Raw genomic sequence first — 22,183 nt, 5'->3', positions numbered from 1 at the left:
GTGAGTCCAGGGCAAAGCCCACAGGAGCAGAGCTTAGCAGCAGCACCAACTTACTTTCAGTGGCAGAGTGCCACGGGGTTTGAGAGAGAGGTTTTAAAACCCAGACCAAGGTTTAGCTTGAGTCTGTGTGCTGGGGAGACAGAGCCAGCAGCTAAAATAATAAAATAAAAGTATAGAAAGTTTCACAGAGGGATTCTTACCATCCCACAAGGCAGCAGCAGAGGCAGAAGCAGCAAGAACATCAGAAGGCTCAGTACAGTCTTGATAATCAGGAGATCTCTCAGGCAGCAATTCGTTCTTCGTGGGTTTTTTTTTTTAAAAACGGGGCTACACTCAAAAATAAAACGAGAGCGGAGAAAGGACCCCCAGAACCCCTGGTTGATCAGACCAGGCAGCAATGCAAGAACCTTTCTGAAGTCTGTTCAAAAAATGTCTGTTTTTAAAGGCAAACCCTGGCAGCTTCCCGCCAGTAACTCTGATTGGCTCCCCCTCTTACAGGGAGGAGGGAGGCAGAGAAAAACTGCAGGCAGCCACAGAGGCATGTTTGGACTAGCCCTGAGCCCAGAGGTATGACTCATGCCCAGGATCCTAAAAACACAATAGGTCTTGCAGCTCTGGACAGTGGCCACCCTACACCAAGCCCAGGTTTTAACAAGGTGATAACAGGACTAACCCTTTGAACAGGGCAGTGGTCCCACTTAGCACAAGTGGCCATCCCTTTGAGAAGGGCAATGGCTTTTGTTAAACAACTTAAGGGGCCCTCCCTTTGAGAAGGGCAGAGGCCCTGGTAAACAACTTAACAGCCAGGGAGGGGTGGCCACAGAGGAGAACAAGAACAAAATGGAGTAAGGGGACAGCTTTAAGAAACAAAATGGAGCTGTAACAGACAGTGACTACCCCCACAACCCTCTTTGGAGTTGGGACCCCCAGTTTGAGAAATGTTGGTCTCCCCTGTGAAATTTGTATAGTATGGGGTAAAAATATACAAAAGACCAGATTTCATGGTCCATGACATGTTTTTTCACAGCCATGAATTTGATAAAACTATGTAACAGGATAATTCCTGTCAGACAGGGTGTGGATTTTGTTTCTGTAGCAGAAATAGACTGATTTACTAATTGTTCACAGAAGACAGGAGCTTTCTTGCACTATTTCACTCAAAGTTATACAGACAGACTGACAACTGCACATCTTATAATCAGTTGGCCACATTTATGGTCTCAAAGGCTTTGACATCTGGAAACTTGTCACAGGAGAAATTAACAAGCAGTTGCTTGGTTCCACTCTTGGTGGGAATGATTTCAAACGGTACTTTGGAACTCTGTCCGGGCTGTAGTGAGGGCATTCTAAAAAACAGAAAAAAAGGAGAAATATCAATTGAAAACATTCTTGTATTTTATATTTGAGTTTCCCTGCCAGCCATCCCCCCTATGCATTGCTGTCAGTAGGGAGGAGGAACTATACAATGGGGTTCCAAAAGGGCCTAAAGGAGTTAAATCTCCAATGCTGACTTGGGTACCTAGCTCCCTTCGGCCACTTTGGAGATCCCTACTTTGAGTATGCGATTGATAATTCAGAGTTTTGTTGGCATTTTCACTTACATTTAAGGATATGCAGGTGTTAGACTAAAGGGCATAGACAAATAGAATTTTTGGCAGGCATTTGTTTGCGTGTGCAGTTCTGTGAAGGCCAGATGGAGGTCTGGCTGCAAATTTACCCTTCCTGGTTCTAATTTAAAATTCCAGCATTACAAAACATTAATGATCCAAACATACAAGAAAAATGAACTGGATAGCATCTATTGCATTCCAACTCTTTATAGCTGTCCCATTCCTCATCTATCAGTAGCCAATACACTAGTGCCCCCTAATAAGTAAGGGTTTCAATTTATTGATCTAACCCCTACTGTATTTCTACATTTTCCAAAACAATGACATTTATTGAATTTCAAAACCAAGGTTGAAAAATCATACATGCCAATGGTTACTATTTAGGAGAAATAGTCTCTTGTTTTAAAAAAGTATTTATCACAATATTAACCACTCCTTCCATTCTGTCCCTCCATAATTAATATATTTTTATCTCTAAATACACAAATTTTATAGCTTTCAAACTCTTAGCATGTCTGGCTTTCTAAAAATTATGATTTAGGTCTGGATTATTAAAACCCAGCCTCTTTGTATCAGTAGTTTTCTCATATACTAGTTGCAGGAAGAATTTTGCACCAGCAGTAGTTCTACGTGGAGAGAGACGGGGGTACATTTTCAGAAGGATGGCCTTCTTTTGAGGGTGCAATTTCTGTCTGAAAAAATTGAACTTATTGAAATGTTCACATTTTGAAATGCAGGCACAAATCTGCATACTTGCACCTCTACCTACCTGATATGGGTGAAAATCAGAGAGAGAGAGAGAGAGACAAATACTCAGATTTGCACATACACAGTTCATTTAAAAAAGTTTTTAAAAGGACCCAAGGTTAACAGGTACAGCTTTTTTTGTGTAGAAACCATCACTTTGTATCATGCCTTGTATAGTAGGGCGTGACCTGGTTGGCACTGCCATAATATTCAAGTTTAATAGATTGCACCTGCAGACTGGCTGCCAGGGCCTCAGCCTCACTTATATAATTTAGACTTTTACCCCATGTGTGAGTGCAGTCAGATAAATGGGTGAATAAATAGCACTGACTTGTGCCCACAGTTATTGGTACCTACAAACTGCAGTGCCAAAAGAAAGGTCAGGTTGAGGCCTCATTAAAAATCAGGTCTTTTTTTATCTTGAGTCTCATTTCCACATACAGACCTCTGTGGTCACAGCCAGAGGGAAAAGGTGTCATGCCAACATTTGCTTCAAAACACACAACAGGACTTAGGGTTGGGTGTTATCTTTTATGTCAAGAAGTTGATGCTCCTTGTACTTACTCTATCTTGAGCTTTCCTTTCAGCAGGTCACTGCCTTCTGCCTGCAGCACGCAGTCTTTCACCTCTTGGTCGAGAGGATTGGTAAATATCACTTCCACATTCACCGGTTCATTCACTTTTGCATCACTGAGCACCTGTACAGACCAAACACTTGCATGATCACATTCTGAAGCAGAAAATGATGTTATGATTCATGAAATGTTGGGCACTCTTAAGACACCCCACCATGGCAGGATGAGAACAGAGCATCTCTCTCAAGGGTAAAGACAGTAGATGTAGGAAGCAAAAGATCCAGTCTAAACCTCCTTTCACCTTCCCCTTTCCCCAGTGCTAAAGCTGGGCTCAGATTAACTGTGTGAGGCAGCTGAAGCGCTCTCCCTCTCCAGGTTGCAAAGGGACAGATCTTTACCTGCATGACAAGGTCAGGGTTATCCAGAGTGATGTTTCTTTCTACCACCACATCAATCCCACTTTCAATTTGACACAAAGCTGTTACTCGAATCATGTTGTCTGTTGTTAAATTTTGCTGGTACTCAGCATACGTTATCTTAATGGGAAACTGTTTCTCTGAAAGGAAAAAATAACATAAATAGGATGAGATGCACTTGCAAAAGTCTAGCAAATATCATTCACCTAAAATGAGTATTTTCCTATCACCCAGAATCTGGTGCTAGACAGGACATGAGCTTTCCCTGCTTTTCTCTCACTTCTTGCTGCATTGCCTGTCAGGGACTGGACTGGGGTTGGTTTCTCTTCAATTCCTTCTGCCTCATTCTCTGCCCCTTTTTTCCTCCCCATTGTTCTTTCTAGAAGGTGATGAGGCAGATAACCTGCCACTTTGCATTTCATTAACTAGTTAGTGTCTATTTAATTGTCATGGGAAAGGCCTCTCAGGCCCTATCCAGGACTAATTCCCTAAAATGCACATCACTTGGACCTGCTTGTGTGTGAGTATACTTGCATTTTCTCAAGCTTTCTTCTATTTGCTCTTTATCCAAAGTTATTTTACAGCATTTTCCTTCTGTACTAATAATTCAGGCTTCTTTTTGTTCAAGATATAGTATAAACAGGGCATTTCAGCCACTTTTGAATCATCAATAATTTCATCCCCCCCCCCCCCCGCCCATGAACCAGTTTTCTTCCTTTTACTGTGCTGCTTCTTCCCATTATAAAAATCCATGTAACTTTTCAGAAGCCTTTGGCTGTCATTAACTCGTCTTGCTTTTTTGTTGTCCTTATCTTTTCCATGCTAGCTTCTGTTAACTGAGTATTCTGGTTTACTTGCCACTACCTCTTCATTTCTGGTATGTTTTCCCCGCACCCTTATATCTGAGCAGTGTTTGGGAATCATATGGGAAATGTTTTATTTCTTAGATTTTTCTCTTTTAGAGGAACTTGAACCTGCTTTGGATTAATGATGGTGTCTCTTAAGAATCCCCAGCCTCCTTCCAGGCTGGAATTTAAGACCCTCTCCCATTGCACCTTTCTTAGTAGATTTCTTCATTCCCTCAGTTTTGCCACCTTTACATCTAATTCTCTCATACTGTTATGACAAAATTGTTTCTTTGGTTACACAATTATATGAAAAATTACCTTCTTCAGAAGCAAGAGTAGATGAAAGGGAGTCTTTCCAGACCTCATTAATTGGCTTCCCAGTGTACACAATGGTCCAAGCAGTCATATTTGCCTTTACAGTCTTAGCATCAGAGGTCAAATTTCTGAGAACCAAGATTAGGCTGACATCTTTGCCGATCTCTAAGGAGCCATCCACCTTGAACTTCCCTGAAATTTCAGGCTTTTGATCAATTTTTGGTCGCTTCTCTGATGTGGCACTGAAACCATGTACTCGACCCAGCTTTGTACGAGCCTTTTCATACACTTCTCTTTCCTTCTGAGAGCCTGTGAGAGAGAGAGAGAGCAAGAGAGCGCGCACACCATGAAAATAATAAAAAAACAGTAAAATATGTCCATTTTAAAATGTTGTATGCAGGGTAGTTGTAGCGGCGTTGGTCCTAGGATATTTAGAGAGACAACCATCTTGTCTCTCCACTTTTAACTGACAAGCTTACCCAGCAGGATGTAGGGCCCTGCCAGATCTGCCTCCAGGGGAGACAGAGCAACTGTTTACTGCTGCCACTATCAACCTGTTGGATGAGTGACAGGCATGCATTCATTTCAGATTTCAGAGTTGCTGTCCTTAAACTTGAGAGCATTAAACCTGTTAATTCCAGAGAGGAACTAAAGCTTAGTTCCCAAACCTTCCCTCATCCAACTTTTCCTAGGGCTGTACAAGTGGTAAATATAAATTTCAACTTGCTTCACTTTATTCTGTAACACAAAGCAGCCCTCTAAACTGATGGGATTGACAGGCCTGCAGCTTACGTGAACAGGCCCTACTCTAATATGACAGTTTGAATTATCAGCCCTTCCCCCATTTAGACATTTTTAACAGCACTCTTTGTGTCTTACTCTTGTTTGCACCTGCAAACTTAGCTAAAGATGTTTGTGTTCTGTATTTTGTACTGGCAAAACTGAAGGTGCAAATTTAGAGGCCGGTTGAGGTCCTTTTCATAGAATCATAGAATCATAGAATTCAAGATCAGAAGGGACCATTATGATCATCTAGTCTGACCTCCTGCAAGATGCAGGCCACATAAGCCGATCTACCCACTCCTTTAGCAAGCGACCCCTGCCCCATGCTTCGGAGGAAGGCGAAAAACCTCCAGGGCCACTGCCAATCTGCCCTGGAGGAAAATTCCTTCCCGACCCCAAATATGGCAGTCAGCTGAACCCCGAGCATGCGGGCAAGACTCTCCAGCCATACCCTCTGGAAAAAGGTTAAGAATATCATATCATTGATCCATTGTACTATTTACCAGTGTGGCACTTAATTGACCTATTGACTAAGCCCGTTATCCTATCATACCATCTCCTCCATAAACTTATCTAGCTTAATCTTAAAGTCATGGAGGTCCTTCGCCCCTACTGTTTCCCTCGGTAGGCTGTTCCAGTATTGCACTCCCCTGATGGTTAGAAACCTTCGTCTAATTTCAAGCCTAAATTTCCTGACTGACAATTTATATCCGTTTGTCCTCGTGTCTACATTAGCACTGAGCTGAAATAATTCCTCTCCTTCCCTGGTATTTATCCCTCTGATATATTTAAAGAGTGCAATCATATCTCCCCTTATCCTTCTTTTGGTTAAGGAAAACAAACCGAGCTCCTCAAGTCTCCTTTCATACGACAGGCCTTCCATTCCTCGGATCATTCTAGTGGCCCTTCTTTGTACCCGTTCCAGTTTTAATTCATCCTTCTTAAACATGGGAGACCAAAACTGCACACAATACTCCAAATGAGGTCTCACCAACGCCTTATATAACGGGACTAGCACTTCCTTATCCCTACTAGAAATACCTCGCCTAATGCAACCCAAGACCGCATTAGCTTTTTTAACGGCCACATCACATTGCCTACTCATAGTCATCCTACGATCAACCAGGACTCCCAGGTCCTTCTCCTCCTCCGTTACTTCCAACTGGTGCGTCCCTAGCTTATAACTAAAATTCTTGTTAGTCATCCCTAAATGCATAACCTTACACTTCTCACTATTGAATTTCATCCTGTTACTAATACTCCAGTTTACAAGGTCATCCAAATCTCCCTGGAGGATATCCCGATCCTTCTCCGAATTGGCAATACCTCCCAACTTGGTGTCATCCGCAAACTTTATCAGCCCACTCCTACTCTTGGTTCCCAGGTCAGCAATAAATAGATTGAATAAAATAGGACCCAACCTTACTTTTGAAAGGGTTGCCCTTCTTGTGGAGTTTGCTATCTGGTTATCTTAGTTTATAGGTACTGTATAGAAACCCATCTAATAACTGTGTTGTTCAATAGCAAATGCAATTTGAGCAGCCTGTGTTATCATGGACAGGATGGGACAGGACATGTTTTGCACAATATAATTAAGAGCAACATTACCTAGGTCTCATGAGTCAAAACTGACATATCAGAAATAGTATGGCACATTACTATTCCTTCTGTCTTCCTCCTTTTCTTAGCGCTGTAGGAGCCAAAAGTGTAACTTTTGCCCTAGCTGTTGTAGTGCTTGCTAAGGTACTGGCTCCTATTACAATGTTTCTACCATTTTAAGAATTAAACTTTTGTGGTACTATCAAGAAACAGAGGATTTTCTCTTTACCTTCTCCATATTTGTAATTATTAGTGACATCTACACGGGCATAACTGCCTACTGCCTTGGTACTGGTGAACTGGCCAATTGACTTGGTCTCAGAAGAGATTGGCTTTGCCTCTCTAGTCCTAATGTTGTAAGTCCAGGTGATACGGTCTGCATTCACCTCAGCAAATACGAATGGAGAGTCATAGTCCAGGTCTACATCACCCTCTTTGATGGCTATAAGTGAAGCAGGACCACACTGATATATTCCTAGAGTATCAAGGAAAAGAAAATCAGTTAGGGCTAGACTAGTCAAAACACTCTAATAGAATGTAAGCAATGCACATTAGACATAAACTGTGTGTCAAGGACCCCTGAATTATACAGGGTTCCCCCTGCTTTAACATTTTCCTGAATTAAAATCCCTGTACCTGCACTTTTCTCCTGGGGAGTTGCATCCAGAATTTGCCATCCATTGTAGGAGGGCCCCAGGTCACTTCGGGTAAACCAGCTTTCATTCCAGACATGGAAATTCCTAGAGACAAGAATAAACATGGTAAATAACTAATGTGTGACAGTTGTGTAGCAAGTTTCTGAGGGTCACTGATTGTATCCACTTCTGTAAATCCAGATTCTCTCATCTGACCAAATTGTTCAAGCTGAAGGACCAGACAAACAAACAAACACAGAGGCTTCATGTTGCCTTTGAAGCTCCTTGAGCCAGGAACCAGTTTGGCCCAGGACACAACTCACTGCAGCTTTAGGGGAGTTCTAAATTACGTTCAGTTGCTTACAGCCCCAAAAGCATATTGTGGCAGCCAGGGATTACAGGAGTGCAGCAGTGCTCTGGCCACATCCTGTGAACTGGGAGTTGCCAGTAGGGTGATCCCAAAACTTCCTTTCCCCTAGGGGAGCCCTCAGGTTGCTGATGAAGATGGCTTTCTGGCTACTCTTTACTGCTAGCAGAAAGACCATATGGGAGAATGGGGTCCATAAATACACTAAATGGCTGCACAACTTAATACATTTCCTAGCCACACATTATACCCCCTAACAGAGCATTCTCAGTGAGGCATGGTTTCCCAATGGTTTCTGTATTGATCTCTAATAGCTAAGAAAATAACAAAATGGTAAATGAAACAGCATAAATATTAATTACTTTATTGCTGTTATAAGCTATGTCAAATAAGAAATTATCCTGATTCTGGATCAGGCATGTCTCAGCAAGTAACTGTCCTCATTAAGGGCCCCCAACACTTCCAGCCTCTCACTAATTTACAGGAAATGTACTCCTTGTCTGTTATTTATACTTACTATAGCAAATGTTGTAATTTTGTATATGTTCTCTCCTGAGACTGAATATTTCAGACTTGATCCTGAGAATCTCAACCTTAAGTTCTGGATGGGAGTTTCATTGGGAAATGTAAAATCAACAAGAATTTTATGTCTGAGATAACTGAAAATAATCTCAGACATTTTATAGTTGTACAGGAAGCCTTGGACCTGATTTTGAAAGTTTTTGAGCACTCTCAGCTTTCACTGGGTTCAATAGTGTTCCCTGGAGCACAAGGACTGAGATTATGCCTGGTCCTTGTACCCAGGATGCTGTCCCTTCCTGAGCACCTCTACAGTTGCACAGCATAATCTCACACTAAATTTGTATCTTAATTTATGCATCTAACATTTAATTGTGGGCATAATTCTGTGGATTTTCACCCCAGTGACCTGATATGGGGACAAGTTATACCTGTATAAAGGAAGCCTGAGTCCTGGTTATGCTGAAAGTTCACATCTTAATGTACACACATAGGTGCTGGTTCTGGGGGTGCTGCCACACCCCCTGGGTTGAAGTGGTTTCCATCATATCCAAGTTTGGTTCAATGGCTCTCAGCACCCCCACTATATAAATTGTTCCAACACCACTGTGTGCACCCTTTTAAAAATCTAGACTCAAACTAATCAAGTCCCATTGTGTGATATTTTCAGGTTGACACCTTAGATTTTTGTATCCACTTTGGTCCTGTAGCTGTAATGTTGTTATAACTCTTTCTAATTTAGCTTCAAGTGACTATTGTAACTCTTTGTTAAATTACACTCTGTACTAAATGAGGTACATGTAGATTAAATAGTGTTGATCATTGAGAATTGTTCTGTTCTTTGGAGAGAGAGAGAGAGAGACCATAATTTGTGTGTGAAGATTGGGGTAATCCTAGCTGGTGATTTCCATACTTTTTATTGTTTTGTTATTTATTTAATGATGTGTGTCTTGTTTTGAGTTGCAGCTTTAACTATATGTTCACAATGTGTTTAGTATGGAAATCTACACGCTTTGGTTGAGGAGTCTGTATCTATCCCATCAATGCCCGGGACCAAATCATGCCTTTGACTTGCATCTATAAGTCCCGGTGATGTCAATGCTTAATACTGCAGATATTTAGAAGAGTAGTTGGTTACCAGACGCTGTCATTCCCCATGCTCAGAGGATTTCCAGATTCATCATAATATACATCCACACTCAGGTTTCTATCTGCGTCATGGGCGGAGTTGAAATTTGAAATCATACGAGTAGGAATCCCCAGACACCTGAGCACTAAAGAAATCAAAACAAATAATTAAAAACCTGCATTTCTGGGATACAAAGTTTCTATGCTACTATCCTCAGCTAATATTTCTGGATAGTGATCTGGCCAAACTAGGCTCTGGCATTGTCAGTGCTTTGAAACAGGCCTCAGTATATAGTGTTTAGCATTTCCCATAATGGAGCCTGTGCAACAAACACATCTGTGTTAATGAAACATACCTGTGGTCAGCACTGATGCAAAAACCCAGCATTGTCCATATTTAACAGGTTTAAATCCTGCATCCTTCCACTTTTGCAGGATTTCAACGCTTCCATTCCAACTGCTTGGACTTGTTCCACCAGAGTAATTTCCACTCCAGTTTCCCTGCAGCACCCCGTTATCATCATTACTGTTGACCTGGAAAAAATATACTCTAGATTAACACATAGCATAGTTTGCAGTAGAAGGAGGGAGAAACAGCCCTGTGTGGAATATAGTACTAATTAATACCTTGTATAACTGTTATGTAAGTGCTTTTTCATCAGTAGATCTCAAAGTGCAACACAGTCTTTACTATATTGATCCACAGAATGCTCTTGTGTCATAGGACACTACTATAACTCCATTTTACAGATGGGGAACTGGGGCACAGAGAGGTTGAGTGACTTGCCCAAGGTCACACAGAGAGAATGTGGCAGAGGAAGGAACTGAACCTGGGTCTCTCAAGTCTTAGGCTAGTGCCCTAATCATTGGACAAGGGGCAAAGCTACTTCAGGGAACTGGCTTGCCACAAAGATGATATCTTATTTTAAGGGATGTAGAAGATGTATTTAATCAATATATTAAAATATTTAGCCCCCTCCGCTCCTCCCACCCAAAAATAACAGCAGTAGGTCAAAGCACTTTACAGAAGTTTTAGTGTATCATATCAGGATCCATGTGTCAGCTGTAGATGTACTCCCCCAGCTTGAAACATGCTAAGTTTCAGCACCAACAAGCCCTTATGTGGGGAGATGTACATCACAACTTGGAGCAGCTTCATGGATTTAAACTGAAAATACTAGAAAAAAATTCTTGGCTGGATGTAAAAATCTTAATACTATTTTGTCTCCTGCTTTTATTGCTACCTTTATAAACTTTTAAGTCAATTTAGTGCTCGTGGAAGGAATGGTAGCCCTGGAGAATAAAATTGTCTACTGCAGGGGCAGAGCAACTGGAGAGATAAGGAGTAACATCTAGGGTGCTGGGGAAGAGCCTTCTCAGTAAAAAAAATCCCTTGCCTATAGAACTCCTTACCAGATGTGATCAAATAAGCCAAAATGTAAGACTACCACGAATGACTTCTGTAAATACCACCAGACCCACTCTCACTCTCTGTTTTGGGGGGGGAATTGAGTTATGAACTCCTTTATTTTGTCTGACAACTGGATACCAAAGTGACAAATGTCTCAGAAATACCATAGATTAAGAAGAACTTGCATGCACAAATCAGGTAGTTATCCGTCACTGTGGTTTCTGAACCACACAAACAGTGGATTTACCCTCACAGGGAAGTATCTTCCATATGCTTTTAAAGAACTGCTTTTAAAAAAACAGTTAGTGGATTTGGATTTTGCAATGTTTCTAATGCTGAGTAAATCAACTCTTTTCTTACCATGGCACTGAGCACACGGCCCACGTATTTGGGATCATTTCTGCGAGACACATCAGTGGCAGGGTCTTTACGGTAGCTTAGGCTTCTATCCAGTATGGAAAGGCAGATATTCAGAATGTCTCCTTGAAACTGTGTTTTAAAAATAAGTTAATATATAGGTGGTGCAAATTGTTCTTCCTTATAAATCTTAAGGGTACAATAGTCTAAATCAGTATTTGAAATAACAGTCTACATATTTCTTAACAAGCCATTCTAGCTCCAACATAAATTATGGGCTTGGTGCAGGAGTTACTGCATACAAATCTCTGGCCTGTGTCATTCAGAAGGTCAAACTAGATGATCACAATGGTCCTTTCAGGCCTCAAAATTTATGACTGTGTAATAAGAGTTGGGATAGTGCTGCCCAGCATCACAGCAGTCACGTCTGTGTACAGTGTTATCCAACAGAGACTTTAAAACGTTTACGGCTGAACTATGGGAGTCCTGGTTTATGAGACACGCCCAGTTATCAATACTGACCTTTATGTGAATTGGTATAAAGTGGGGCATGAGATGAGGCCTGATGCCTGTGACCAGGCTCCTATTGTCCAGATAAGTCACTGGGAGGTGCAGAGGAACATGGCTAGTGGCTGCCAGTGCCCCAGAAGGTCTCTCAAAGATAGTGCAGTATATAATGCAGCACAAAGTATGAGCTAGACAGAGCAGGCAAGGTACTGATCTAGCTTGTGAGAAGAAAGGGGGCCCAAACACCAAGTTCTTCACTTTGCATTTACCTGGCCATAATTCCAGCCCATCTTGTTAATACGGTTTACGTTGCCCGCAAAGACAATTCCAAACTCTTCCAGCACGTACTCCTTCTGCTCAGTGCTGTCAGGCATAAACACATCATCCCCTGAAAATCCAAAGCAGAGGTGCTGTAAAGCCACAATGGCGCATGGGTTTGAAAGCCTCAGATGAGCTCCTATAAACACCCATCTGCTCTGCTTTCAATGTTATCAATGGATTTTAGAAATTCAACCCTTTTGCAGTTGTGGGGTGAAGGAAGAGGGACTGGGGATAGTGAAGACACACCTGTGGCTAAGTCTCTGTCCTGCAGGGGAAAGTTAGTGTGGGATAGATTCAGGGCCTTGTCTTTTTTTCCTCAGGGATAGTACAGTGCCTAGTAGTGCCCAGTCTCTTCTCTTCTATGGTGGTGCTGAGCTGTGGGAGACACAGGGCTCTGTCTATGCCTTTCAGGGTAAGGGCTCTCTGGTAGGACTCCATAATCACACACTAGCTACAGCGTGAACATGACTCTGCACAGAGAGGAGGTGGGGTGCACTCCCTACTGTGCGCTATACAGTAAATCTCTAAGACGTTCAGCTGTTTGTTTTTTTGTGTCACTGGAAGGTATTGGGACACACTTGATTCCCACTCTTGGCACTCAGTGTTAGGGTACATATTGTTACTGTTCAGTACATCAGATAAGCAAGCTACACATATTAAAGCTGCAGTGAGTTACTTAGCGAGCAACCCAAAGTGTCTGTACCTGAAGACCAAGGGTTAAAGAGCAGAACGAATGTTCCAAGGGTCCTACGGGAGGCACTACCACCTGAGGCAGGCTGCACACTCAGTTTGTAGCGTCCGATGGCAGCATTAGCTGGGCTGGAAATAGAGATGCTGACAGAGCTGGAGTCGGTGGATTGTTGGACTGCGCTCCAGGTACTATTGCTTGCTGTGCTGGAGATGTCAAATACAGCCTGGGTCTTAGCTTGCAGTGATGGTTTTGGCCCTTTCAAAGAGGATTAAGAACATTGAGATTTCTCTTGCACTCTGAAACCACATACAATTTCTATTCAACCCAGCAGAGAGGCAACCCGTGATGAGGGAGATTGTACCATATGTCAGCATGTTATAGACAAATTGATGCCAAATACCATTAGCTTAAGTTAGTCGTACATTTAACACCCTGCACAATCACATGGATAGGTAAAACTATGTTAACAATGGCTCTGAGGGGATGAGTTTGTTTGGGCATTATTACCTCCTTCTGACAGGGTGAGTGGGCATCTGCGGGGGAAGGACATCACCAGTCTGAGGCAGCAACCTGTTTGTGAGAGGGACGGAAGTGGGGGCATTACCTGTTTCTGCAGTGAATGTTAAGCTCTCTCCAGTCTGCAGTGCTCTGTTGAAGGTCAGGATGACAGTGAAGGCCTGTCCTCTCCTCACAATCAGCTCTGTGCTGGAGTATTTATCAGTATGGTGTGCACTCGGATTTGCTTCAAGCTGCCAGTCGATATTTGTCAATGTCAGAGCTGTGAGAAGAGGGGGAAAAAACGGTGAGGAGAATCCCAAGGCCTTGTGGGGGCAGAGGATTCTCTAGGGATAGACAGAAAAAAATCTCAGGCATCTTCTTTGGAGTTGTACATGTTTTAAGTACAGGTGACTTGGGGCAATGGGAGGCAATTTGATGGAGGAGGTTCTTCCTGTGTTTGTGTCTCCATCACACAGAGGAACCAATTGTTCATTTTGCAAGCATTTTATCTAGCTTCTTGGGAATAGGCATCTCTCAAAGCAGAGACTGTTGTAGCTAGTACTGACTAAAATAGAACAAGAGTTGGTTACTGCAGTACTAGAGGGAGGCTGGGAAAGTGTCTGAGAGGCGAGAGATGGTGGAATTGAGAGTGAGTTGCTTGAATAAAGAATGCAGTTTAATTCTACTGACTGCTTCTTTTAGTCAAAATACAACATATTGGCTGTGATGTGAGGCTGAAAATTTGAGGTATAAAGCAGGGTCATACAGGGGAATCCTCTTGGCCTCTGGGAAGGAAGCAGGAGATTCCAAAAAACCTATAGAGCTGAGACATGTTGCTATATTTTAAACAGTGATGTGACTCGCTTCTGCAGCAAACTCAGCCCCTGTGGCTCCAAAGAGCAGGAAGTCAGCTCAGGTCTCTGACACATCAAGACAAGGCACCTGTTAAATCTGATCCCAAGGTCTAAACAGGGACGGCTCTAGGTATTTTTGCTGCCCCAAGCAAAAAAATTTTGGCTGCCCCCACCCCAGCCCTGGGCTCCTCCCCACACACTCCTGTCACCCCAGCCCTGGGCTCTCCCCCACCGACCCGCACCCCCCCCCCGCCGCCCCAGCCCTGGGCTCTTCCCCCCCCCACCACCACACACACCCCATGCTGCCTCAGCTCTGGGCTCCCCCTTCTCCCCCCCACCAGTGCCTCCCACCCACACACCCCCTGCCGTCCCAGCCCTGGGCTCTCCCACATCCCCCCCCCCAACTTGCACCCTCCTTCCGCCCCAGCCCTGGGTCACTGGTAACTTGCTCCCAGGGCGGGTCATTCAGCAGGAATTTTGGATGTGCACAGACCACAGACAGGACTGGTTCCCACATGGTTACAGAACTGCAGTAAAGTGGAACAATTTTCAGTTTGTGTGATTGGAGGATATCTGGATGCATATTATAAGACTGTCCTCCATAAATGAGGAAAAGTTGAGGTGCCTTTATTATTCTTTTGTTCCACTCTTTGTTTCTATGGGGAATTTGCCAATGCAATATCACTGTCTTCCTTTTAAACGAATAAAACTAAAAAAAAAAAAGGCAATGGCTGTTGAAAATAGCAATTCCAGTCCTAAAAACCACTGGGAAGCATTTCTTGCTCAATTTTATCCTACTTTTTCTACAGCAAATTACAGTGGATCAGTATATTTGATTTGGGAGAAATGAAGTAACAGCTGCCCAAATTGACCTTGAGCACTCCTGAATTTTGAGGTGTTCAAATCTGGAAGGCAGGTGCAAGATTCCCTTTCTGAATATTAGCTAAATCTGGAAAGGAAAAGTCAATTTCTGCTTCCATGGCTCAGAAGTGGAAATCCTCCTACATGCCTGGTACTGTATCTAAAGCTGCTGAAGTCCCCTAGCAGAGCCTCCCCTCCCTTTTCATTTTAAATTCTAGTGGGATCCACATACCTCCCTTGCTAGGCTTCAGATAGAGAGGGGCACTCTCTATTTAGTCCACCCAATTCCTTCTTTGGGGGCTGCAAGGTGAGGTCACACCAGTATCCCTAATCCAGTCTGGGGATGTCTTCTGAAGGGGATATCTGGGCCAAAGCCTCCTACTCCTTGGGCACACTTGTTCCCCATTCACAGTGCCACCCTGCTCTAGCAGTGAGCTCTCCATTCACAGCAAGCACAGCATGAGGTTTCAGCTACCATACTCCCTTCCTCTCCCTTTCCTGTTGATAGTGGCCAAGGGAATGCTGGGAAATTAGTTCTTTCCCTGCTCCAGGGTTGGCTCTATAGGCAGGGAGCTAACCAAGGACCTACAGCTCCCAGGCTGGATTCCTATGGGCTGCTGCCCCTGCAAACGGGCTGTCCCAAGCACCTGCTTGCTTTGCTGGTGCCTAGAGCCACCCCTGGATCTAAACATGGCCATCCAGAACCCTTCAGAATTAGATTTGATTTCATTTAAGCATTTGTCTCCATCTCTCTCCCATGCATATCACTTACACAAATTCCACAAGTTCAGTGTAGATAATATACAGAAGATGTGACCTCTAGCTAATACTGCATATTCTATTTACAAGTGAAAAGTGTCTCTTGTAATCACCATTCTACATGGCAGTGAATGTTTAATCTAGGGTTTGGATCCAATATCTGCTTTGCATTTCCTTGACCTCCCGCTTTATGGTTCTAGTGTTCACACAAGATATTCCTGAGTATGACTCATACCTTAATTGTTTGTTATGTTACTAGGGCTGAAGGCTGAACAATGTCTGACTATGACTGAGAGGAGATTGTGGAAACAAGCAGCTGAATCCTTGACAGTTGGGATGTAGCAGGGGCTCCATGAACCCCTTTCTGGACACTGCTAAATTAGCCCTGCCAGAAATGACTTACCTGGGTTCATGTGGATCTGCTGAAGAGCAAAATATTTCCTTTAAAATAGCCCTGATAGCACCAAGTGGCAGGTCCTGCATTTACACAGCACCATGGGGAGGATCCCCCACACTTTTTCCCCCAGGTCTACACCCCTTCCTCAGATCCCACAAATGTAACGCTGGGCTAGGCTGTGAATGTGCTCTGAGTGTTTCACAAAAAGTCTGACCACATCCACCAAGTGCTAGCTTGTTTGTCAGGTGGGGCTGTTTCTTCCTCCAGTTAGGATTATGAGAATGAGTTTTGTTTAAATGGAGAAAAACACAAATGGACAGATTCCCTATTCTCTCCTGCTTTCTTCTGTGAGCATATGCCAGTGGTACATGGAGCATACTGGAGGTTTAGTGGAAAATATTTGGAAAGCCACTTGTTAAAGTATTGGCTATGATGTTGGCACATCATTGTGCAAGTGTTACACTGAGGAAATTGTGGATTTGTGGTTATTTCCCTGTTGCTGCAATCTGTGGTTATTGTTTTTACTATCCAGATTTAACACATACTCCCTCTGTTAACAAAGAGCTCTCTTAAACAGCCCAGTAGCATTTTTCATGGCTGTTTACTTAAGCAATATTTAATGGAGCAGATTTTTTGGTACCTGCCCATAATACACATCTGACCCCTTTCCAACCCTCCTGTTTCTCAGGTCATTTCTTAGAGGTGAACATTTAGATGAATGGAATGTCAGAGCCCACCTGGTACATTTAGAAATTCATCAAGTGGGCACTGGCAGGCCACACACTGCATTTTCACCAACAAGTTAGGAAGCATTGGCAGAATGAATCCGTGAGGAATATGCCAAGATAGTAAGTGGTTCAAGTCACCCCAAGAAATTGTTTGTTTAAAAAAAAAAAATTTTGTATAGATAAAACGCATGGCTTTTAGAGTCCATGGGCCGGATTCTCTTCTCACTTCCCCTGTGTAGCTCCATTGACCTCAGTGGATTTAGTCTTCATTTACATCAGTATGAGAGGAAAATCAAGCTCTTTGTTTCTGCTCTTTGGACACTGTTCTCTGTGTCTCTTATCAGTTTCACCAAGTAATGGTCACGATTCACCTTATGCCTGCAGAGCCCAGGCTCCAAACTCTGGCAAAGAGGGTATGCCAAGTGAGGGGCACAATCTCTATCCAGGATAGAGTTCACTGCTGGGGCTCATATGAAGCACTCTCTAGATTTAAAGGTGCTGTCCCCATTAGGTACAGTTGCTCCTTCAAGTACAAGGGGTGCAGTGTACATTCCCTGCATCTACAGGATGGTATCTAGCCCTGTATGTGTGCTCAACACACAAACATTTACTTCTATAAACACAGACTCCATCCTAAAAGCTAGTTTTCAGTAAGTATTTGTAGACATGAGACTGAGTCCACAGAAGTATATTATTAATGCTCACAAAATGTCTACCATAAGTGCCTATATTAGTAATAGTTAGCTTTGATTCATATCTCTAGCTTGCCTTCTAAATTCTTAATATTTAACCTGACCAGCATAAAATAGTCACATTCTGTACACTTTGGTACATTCTTGGGTAATACATCTAAACCAGTGACTCTCAAACTTTTGAACTGATGACCCCTTTCACACAGCGAGCCTCTGAGTGCGACCCTCCTTATAAATTAAAAACACTTGTGTATATATTTAACACTATTATAAATGCTGGAGGCAAAGCAGGGTTTGGGGTGGAGGCTGACAACTCACGACCCCCCATGTAATAACCTCGTGACCCCCTGAGGGGTCCCGACCCCCAGTTTGAGAACACCTGATCTAAACAGTCTTAGTGGTTCTCCACAACCCATTGTGCTCTGCATCTGTTTTGTAATACTGTACTCTAGTATTACAATGTACAGAATATCTTATTTTCTCTGTTTGTATTATTAAAAAGTTAGGAAAATAAATGTTTAAAATATCTGTTACCAGTAATACAACTTATTTCAAATCCCAGAATATAGCGTATGCAACACTTAGAGCCCTTTGCAACAACCCCCCACTAATAAACCATCCCTAGAAGGGAACATAACCTTATTCAGTTGCTTGCAGGTTATTTATTGAGAGACTTGTATTTTACTCACCAGCCATGGTTTCTTGCTATTCTGTGACTTGTGTTCTGTTTTCCTCTCAGCAGTTATGGTGCTGTATGATAAGGCTTCAAGCTGTGTTTGAAACACCCTTTATAGAAAAAACCTTGGGCCTTTCCTTCTGTGCAAACCAATTACAATTCAGATGAGGTGGGTGAGGCACTCAGACAATGAGTTTAAATTTTAAGATGACTGTATGCTATCTCATAGTTTCTAAAGTCACTATAGTTATGCAAGATAGGAAGAAAAGCCAGGGTAGTGGAAGCTACAAATTGCTTGTTCACAGGGAACTGACTTAGTAAGAAAGAAGTCCCAGGTTTCAGGTATAGTAATGTATCACTTTTAGGGATGAGGAGGAATAATTCTTGAGTCAGTAAGAATTAATACCTTTCCCCCTATATGTCCCATAGGAAATTATATAATTTATAGGTCCTTTTTCTTGCTGTGTGCTCAAAGCAGAGCTTCCAGCACCTCAGAACTAGGGACTTGACTTCTCTCATGGATTAATCACTGGAGCCTGTTGAATTTTATGTTTTCCCCTCACATTCAAAGTAGACTGGTTTGCTAGTGGTCACCAATTCTCTTTACTGCCACATATCCCTGGAGAGTAAAGTTCTCATATGGTAATAAACACCTACACAAAAGAGAATCACATTTTTAAAAGGGTGGTCTCCTTTTTTCAGGCACAAATTACATACATTTTCCACTTGAATTGTGGGTGCACAACTTAGCATTTACCCCTCGCCGGAATTTACCTATGGGTACAAATCAGATAGCTAGAGGTTCAAATATTCTGACTTGCACCTGTAGTTCATTTTATGAACATAAAAATACAGGTAGAAATTTTATGGGCACAAATCATATATGCTGGAGTCTGTTTGTTTAACACACAAACACACACAGAGAGATTTGCTGTTATGGGGTAATACATGAATGTTGGGATATGCCCTCTGGGCTGTGGTATGGTCTCGGGGGACCATTGGTCTGTTGTTGCTGAATTACTTTTTTACTTTTTTTCTTAGGGGAAAGGGTATCAAATCACTTACGTTGAGAGACTGCTGCAAATAAAGTTCTGCATGGACATCGCAAGCAGAATTAAAACAAGGCAGATGAAATTTTCAGCTTCACAGTGGCCTCTCCCTGTTTTGTTAGTGCTTGAAATCGAGCTGCATAACAGTCAACTTGTGGAACTCCTTACCTGAGGAGGTTGTGAAGGCTAGGACTATAACAATGTTTAAAAGGGGGACTGGATAAATTCATGGTGGCTAAGTCCATAAATGGCTATTAGCCAGGATGGGTAAGAATGGTGTCCCTAGCCTCTGTTCATCAGAGGATGGAGATGGATGGCAGGAGAGAGATCACTTGATCATTGCCTGTTAGGTTCACTCCCTCAGGGGCACCTGGCATTGGCCACTGTCGGTAGACAGATACTGGGCTAGATGGACCTTTGGTCTGACCCGGTACGGCCTTTCTTATGTTCTTATGTTCTTAATTTTGTTTTTAATTTTCTATCTTTAAAACCAGCAAGGCATGAAAGAAGAGTTCAGTATGTGTACATTCTGAATAAATTGACTCAACATTATTCCTTATGGGAAGATTGTTTCCACGCCAAATGTTGATTCAACAATGTGTCTTAGCCATGACTTATAAACTTACATTATGTCGTAATGCCAGGTCAAATATTTTTAAATTCATAAGTGCTGTCACACGTGCACACATACCTGATGGATTTCCTGCAGCTCTATGTCAAGCTCTAGATCTTTGGAAACAGAGTCTTGTTTTGTAAGAAGCAATTTAATGTTTTGCATAGGAAGACAGAAACAGCAATACTGGCTCAGACCAGTAAGCCATCTAATCAAGAATCTTGTCTCTGCCAGTACCAGCTGCTTCAGAGGGAACTGCATGAACCCTTATAGTCACATTTTGAAATAAGCAGTCCATAGGGAAAGGTTCTTCCTATCCCTGTCATTTTGGAGCTTATCACCTGAAGCAGGAAATTAATAATCCTTCTCCTTTATGTAAATGCCTCCACCTTTTTTAATCCTCTAAATTAATCAGTTTATGCTATTTTGTGACAATGAGTTTCACAAGCTGTGTTGTGTTTAAAAAAAATTCTTTTATTTCTGAACTTTGTCTTTAATTGAACATCCCTTTGTTCTTGTTATGAGTAAAGGTAAATACATGCCCATAACTTTCCCGTACTAATCAGTATTTTGTTTTATCTCTTTAATATCACCTTTTAATTGTTTCCTCCCTAAAGTAAATAGTTCTAATCTTTTCTGTCTCTTTTCATACTGAAGTCTGTCCTTGGTCATATTTGTCACCTCCATTTCAGAGACTCTCTATTATTTGAGGGTGGGGAATGGAACAAAAAATGAAGGTACCACACCAGAGATATATATGATGACATTATACTGATTTCAGTATTTTTTCCTCTTCTATTTCTTATCAACATTTTGATCAAAGCTGCACACTAAGCAGAAAGTGCATGTGCCTCTTGTGTTGAAATCAGCCAATTGTCCAGCGCAGCACTTCTCAAACTGTGGGTCAGGCCCCCAAAGTGTGTCGCGACTCTGTTTTAAGGGGGTTGCCAGTGCTGGTTTAAATTGCTGGGGCTCAGGGCCAAAGCCTGAGCCCCACTACCCTGAGACAAAACCCCAGGGCTTCAGCCCTGGGTGGCAGGGCTCAAACTTAGGCTCCTTCCCAGGAGGAGCTCAGGTTTTGCGCCCCCACCCCCCTTGAGGTCACAGCGTACTTTTTGTTGTCAGAAAAGGGTCACGGTGCAATGAAGTTTGAGAACCCCTGGTCTAATGTAAGGGTGGCATTTTTAGGGTTGTGGTCACTGCTTTCAGTGTGAAAATTGTCCTAAGAATTTTAATAAGCTCTTTTGGCTGGAATTGAATCATGTTTGTCCCTCTGTCCATCTAGCCTTTGGCACAGAGCAGTAATTTTCTTCTTTCAGTATGTGACCATCCAAACTCGAACACAAAAATTGGGACTTATTTAATAAACTTTTATTAGATGTCCAAAAGAGCCATGATTCCATGATGAAAAAAGAGAACAACTGGGCTAAAAGCTCAGCCTGGTTCAGTGGCAATGTGAAAGCAACAATTAGAAATATAAAGCAACATAGAACAATAGAGAAAAAGGAGAAAGAGGGAACAATCAGTATAAATGAGAAACTATGAACTGTAGAAAATTTGGAATGCTAAAGACATCAGGGAAAAGTCCATTGCTAGCAGGGCTAAGGACAATAAGGACTTTATAAATGTATATTAGGCACAAAAAGAAATCCTAGCAGTGGCATAGGCCCTTTAGCAGATGGAGATGGTAAAATTCACCATTATGATGCAGAAAAGGCAGAAGTGATCAATAAACATTTCTGTCCCATAGGTGGAAAGAAGCAGAGTGATATGCTTTTATCCCTTAAGGATGACAAAGTGTTTTCCCATCGATTTAGTAACCAGCGAGGATGTTAAAGAACATCTATTGGGATGAACATTTTCAAATTAGCAGTTCTGAATAACTTGCACCCAGCTGTACTACAAAAACTGGGTAAGGTGATCTCTAGCCCACTGGTGTTCATTTAAAAAAAAAAACTTGGAAATGCAGGGAAATTCTAGGATATTGGAGGAATCCTAATGTTGTGGCAATATTTAAAAAGGGCAAGCAGAATGACCAGGGTAACTATAGGTTGATAAGCCTGACATCAGTCCTGGACAAAAGAATTTAAAAATTGCTATGGGATTAAATTAATACAGAATTAAAGGACAGGAATATAACTAATGCCAGTCTGTATAGTTTCTATGGAAAATAGGTCTTGTCAGGAAAAAACAACCTGGTTTCATTCTTTGAAAAGATTACAAGTTT

General features: G+C 42.3%; 2 protein-coding genes across 2 annotated transcripts in view; one reads left to right on the top strand and one right to left on the bottom strand.

The window, feature by feature from the left end:
* CCNDBP1 (cyclin D1 binding protein 1) overlaps positions 1-22,183 on the top strand; it is a 111,387-nt gene that overhangs the window by 77,022 nt on the left and 12,182 nt on the right. The gene's annotated exons all lie outside the window — the stretch shown is intronic.
* Positions 811-20,217, bottom strand: LOC123348261 (protein-glutamine gamma-glutamyltransferase E-like). The gene is made up of 13 exons (XM_044985761.1): positions 20,194-20,217; positions 13,434-13,671; positions 12,842-13,084; positions 12,087-12,205; positions 11,314-11,442; positions 9,899-10,076; positions 9,553-9,688; positions 7,530-7,633; positions 7,123-7,368; positions 4,515-4,820; positions 3,331-3,488; positions 2,922-3,055; positions 811-1,346 (listed from the first exon to the last, which is right to left on the bottom strand). Exons 1-13 carry the CDS (start codon positions 20,215-20,217, stop codon positions 1,199-1,201), a joined length of 2,163 nt encoding a protein of 720 aa, XP_044841696.1. The 3' UTR covers positions 811-1,198.

The sequence above is a fragment of the Mauremys mutica genome, chromosome 13 (assembly GCF_020497125.1).
Source record: "Mauremys mutica isolate MM-2020 ecotype Southern chromosome 13, ASM2049712v1, whole genome shotgun sequence".
NCBI classification, from domain to species: domain Eukaryota; kingdom Metazoa; phylum Chordata; order Testudines; family Geoemydidae; genus Mauremys; species Mauremys mutica.
This window is presented reverse-complemented; position numbering and strand designations above follow the sequence as displayed.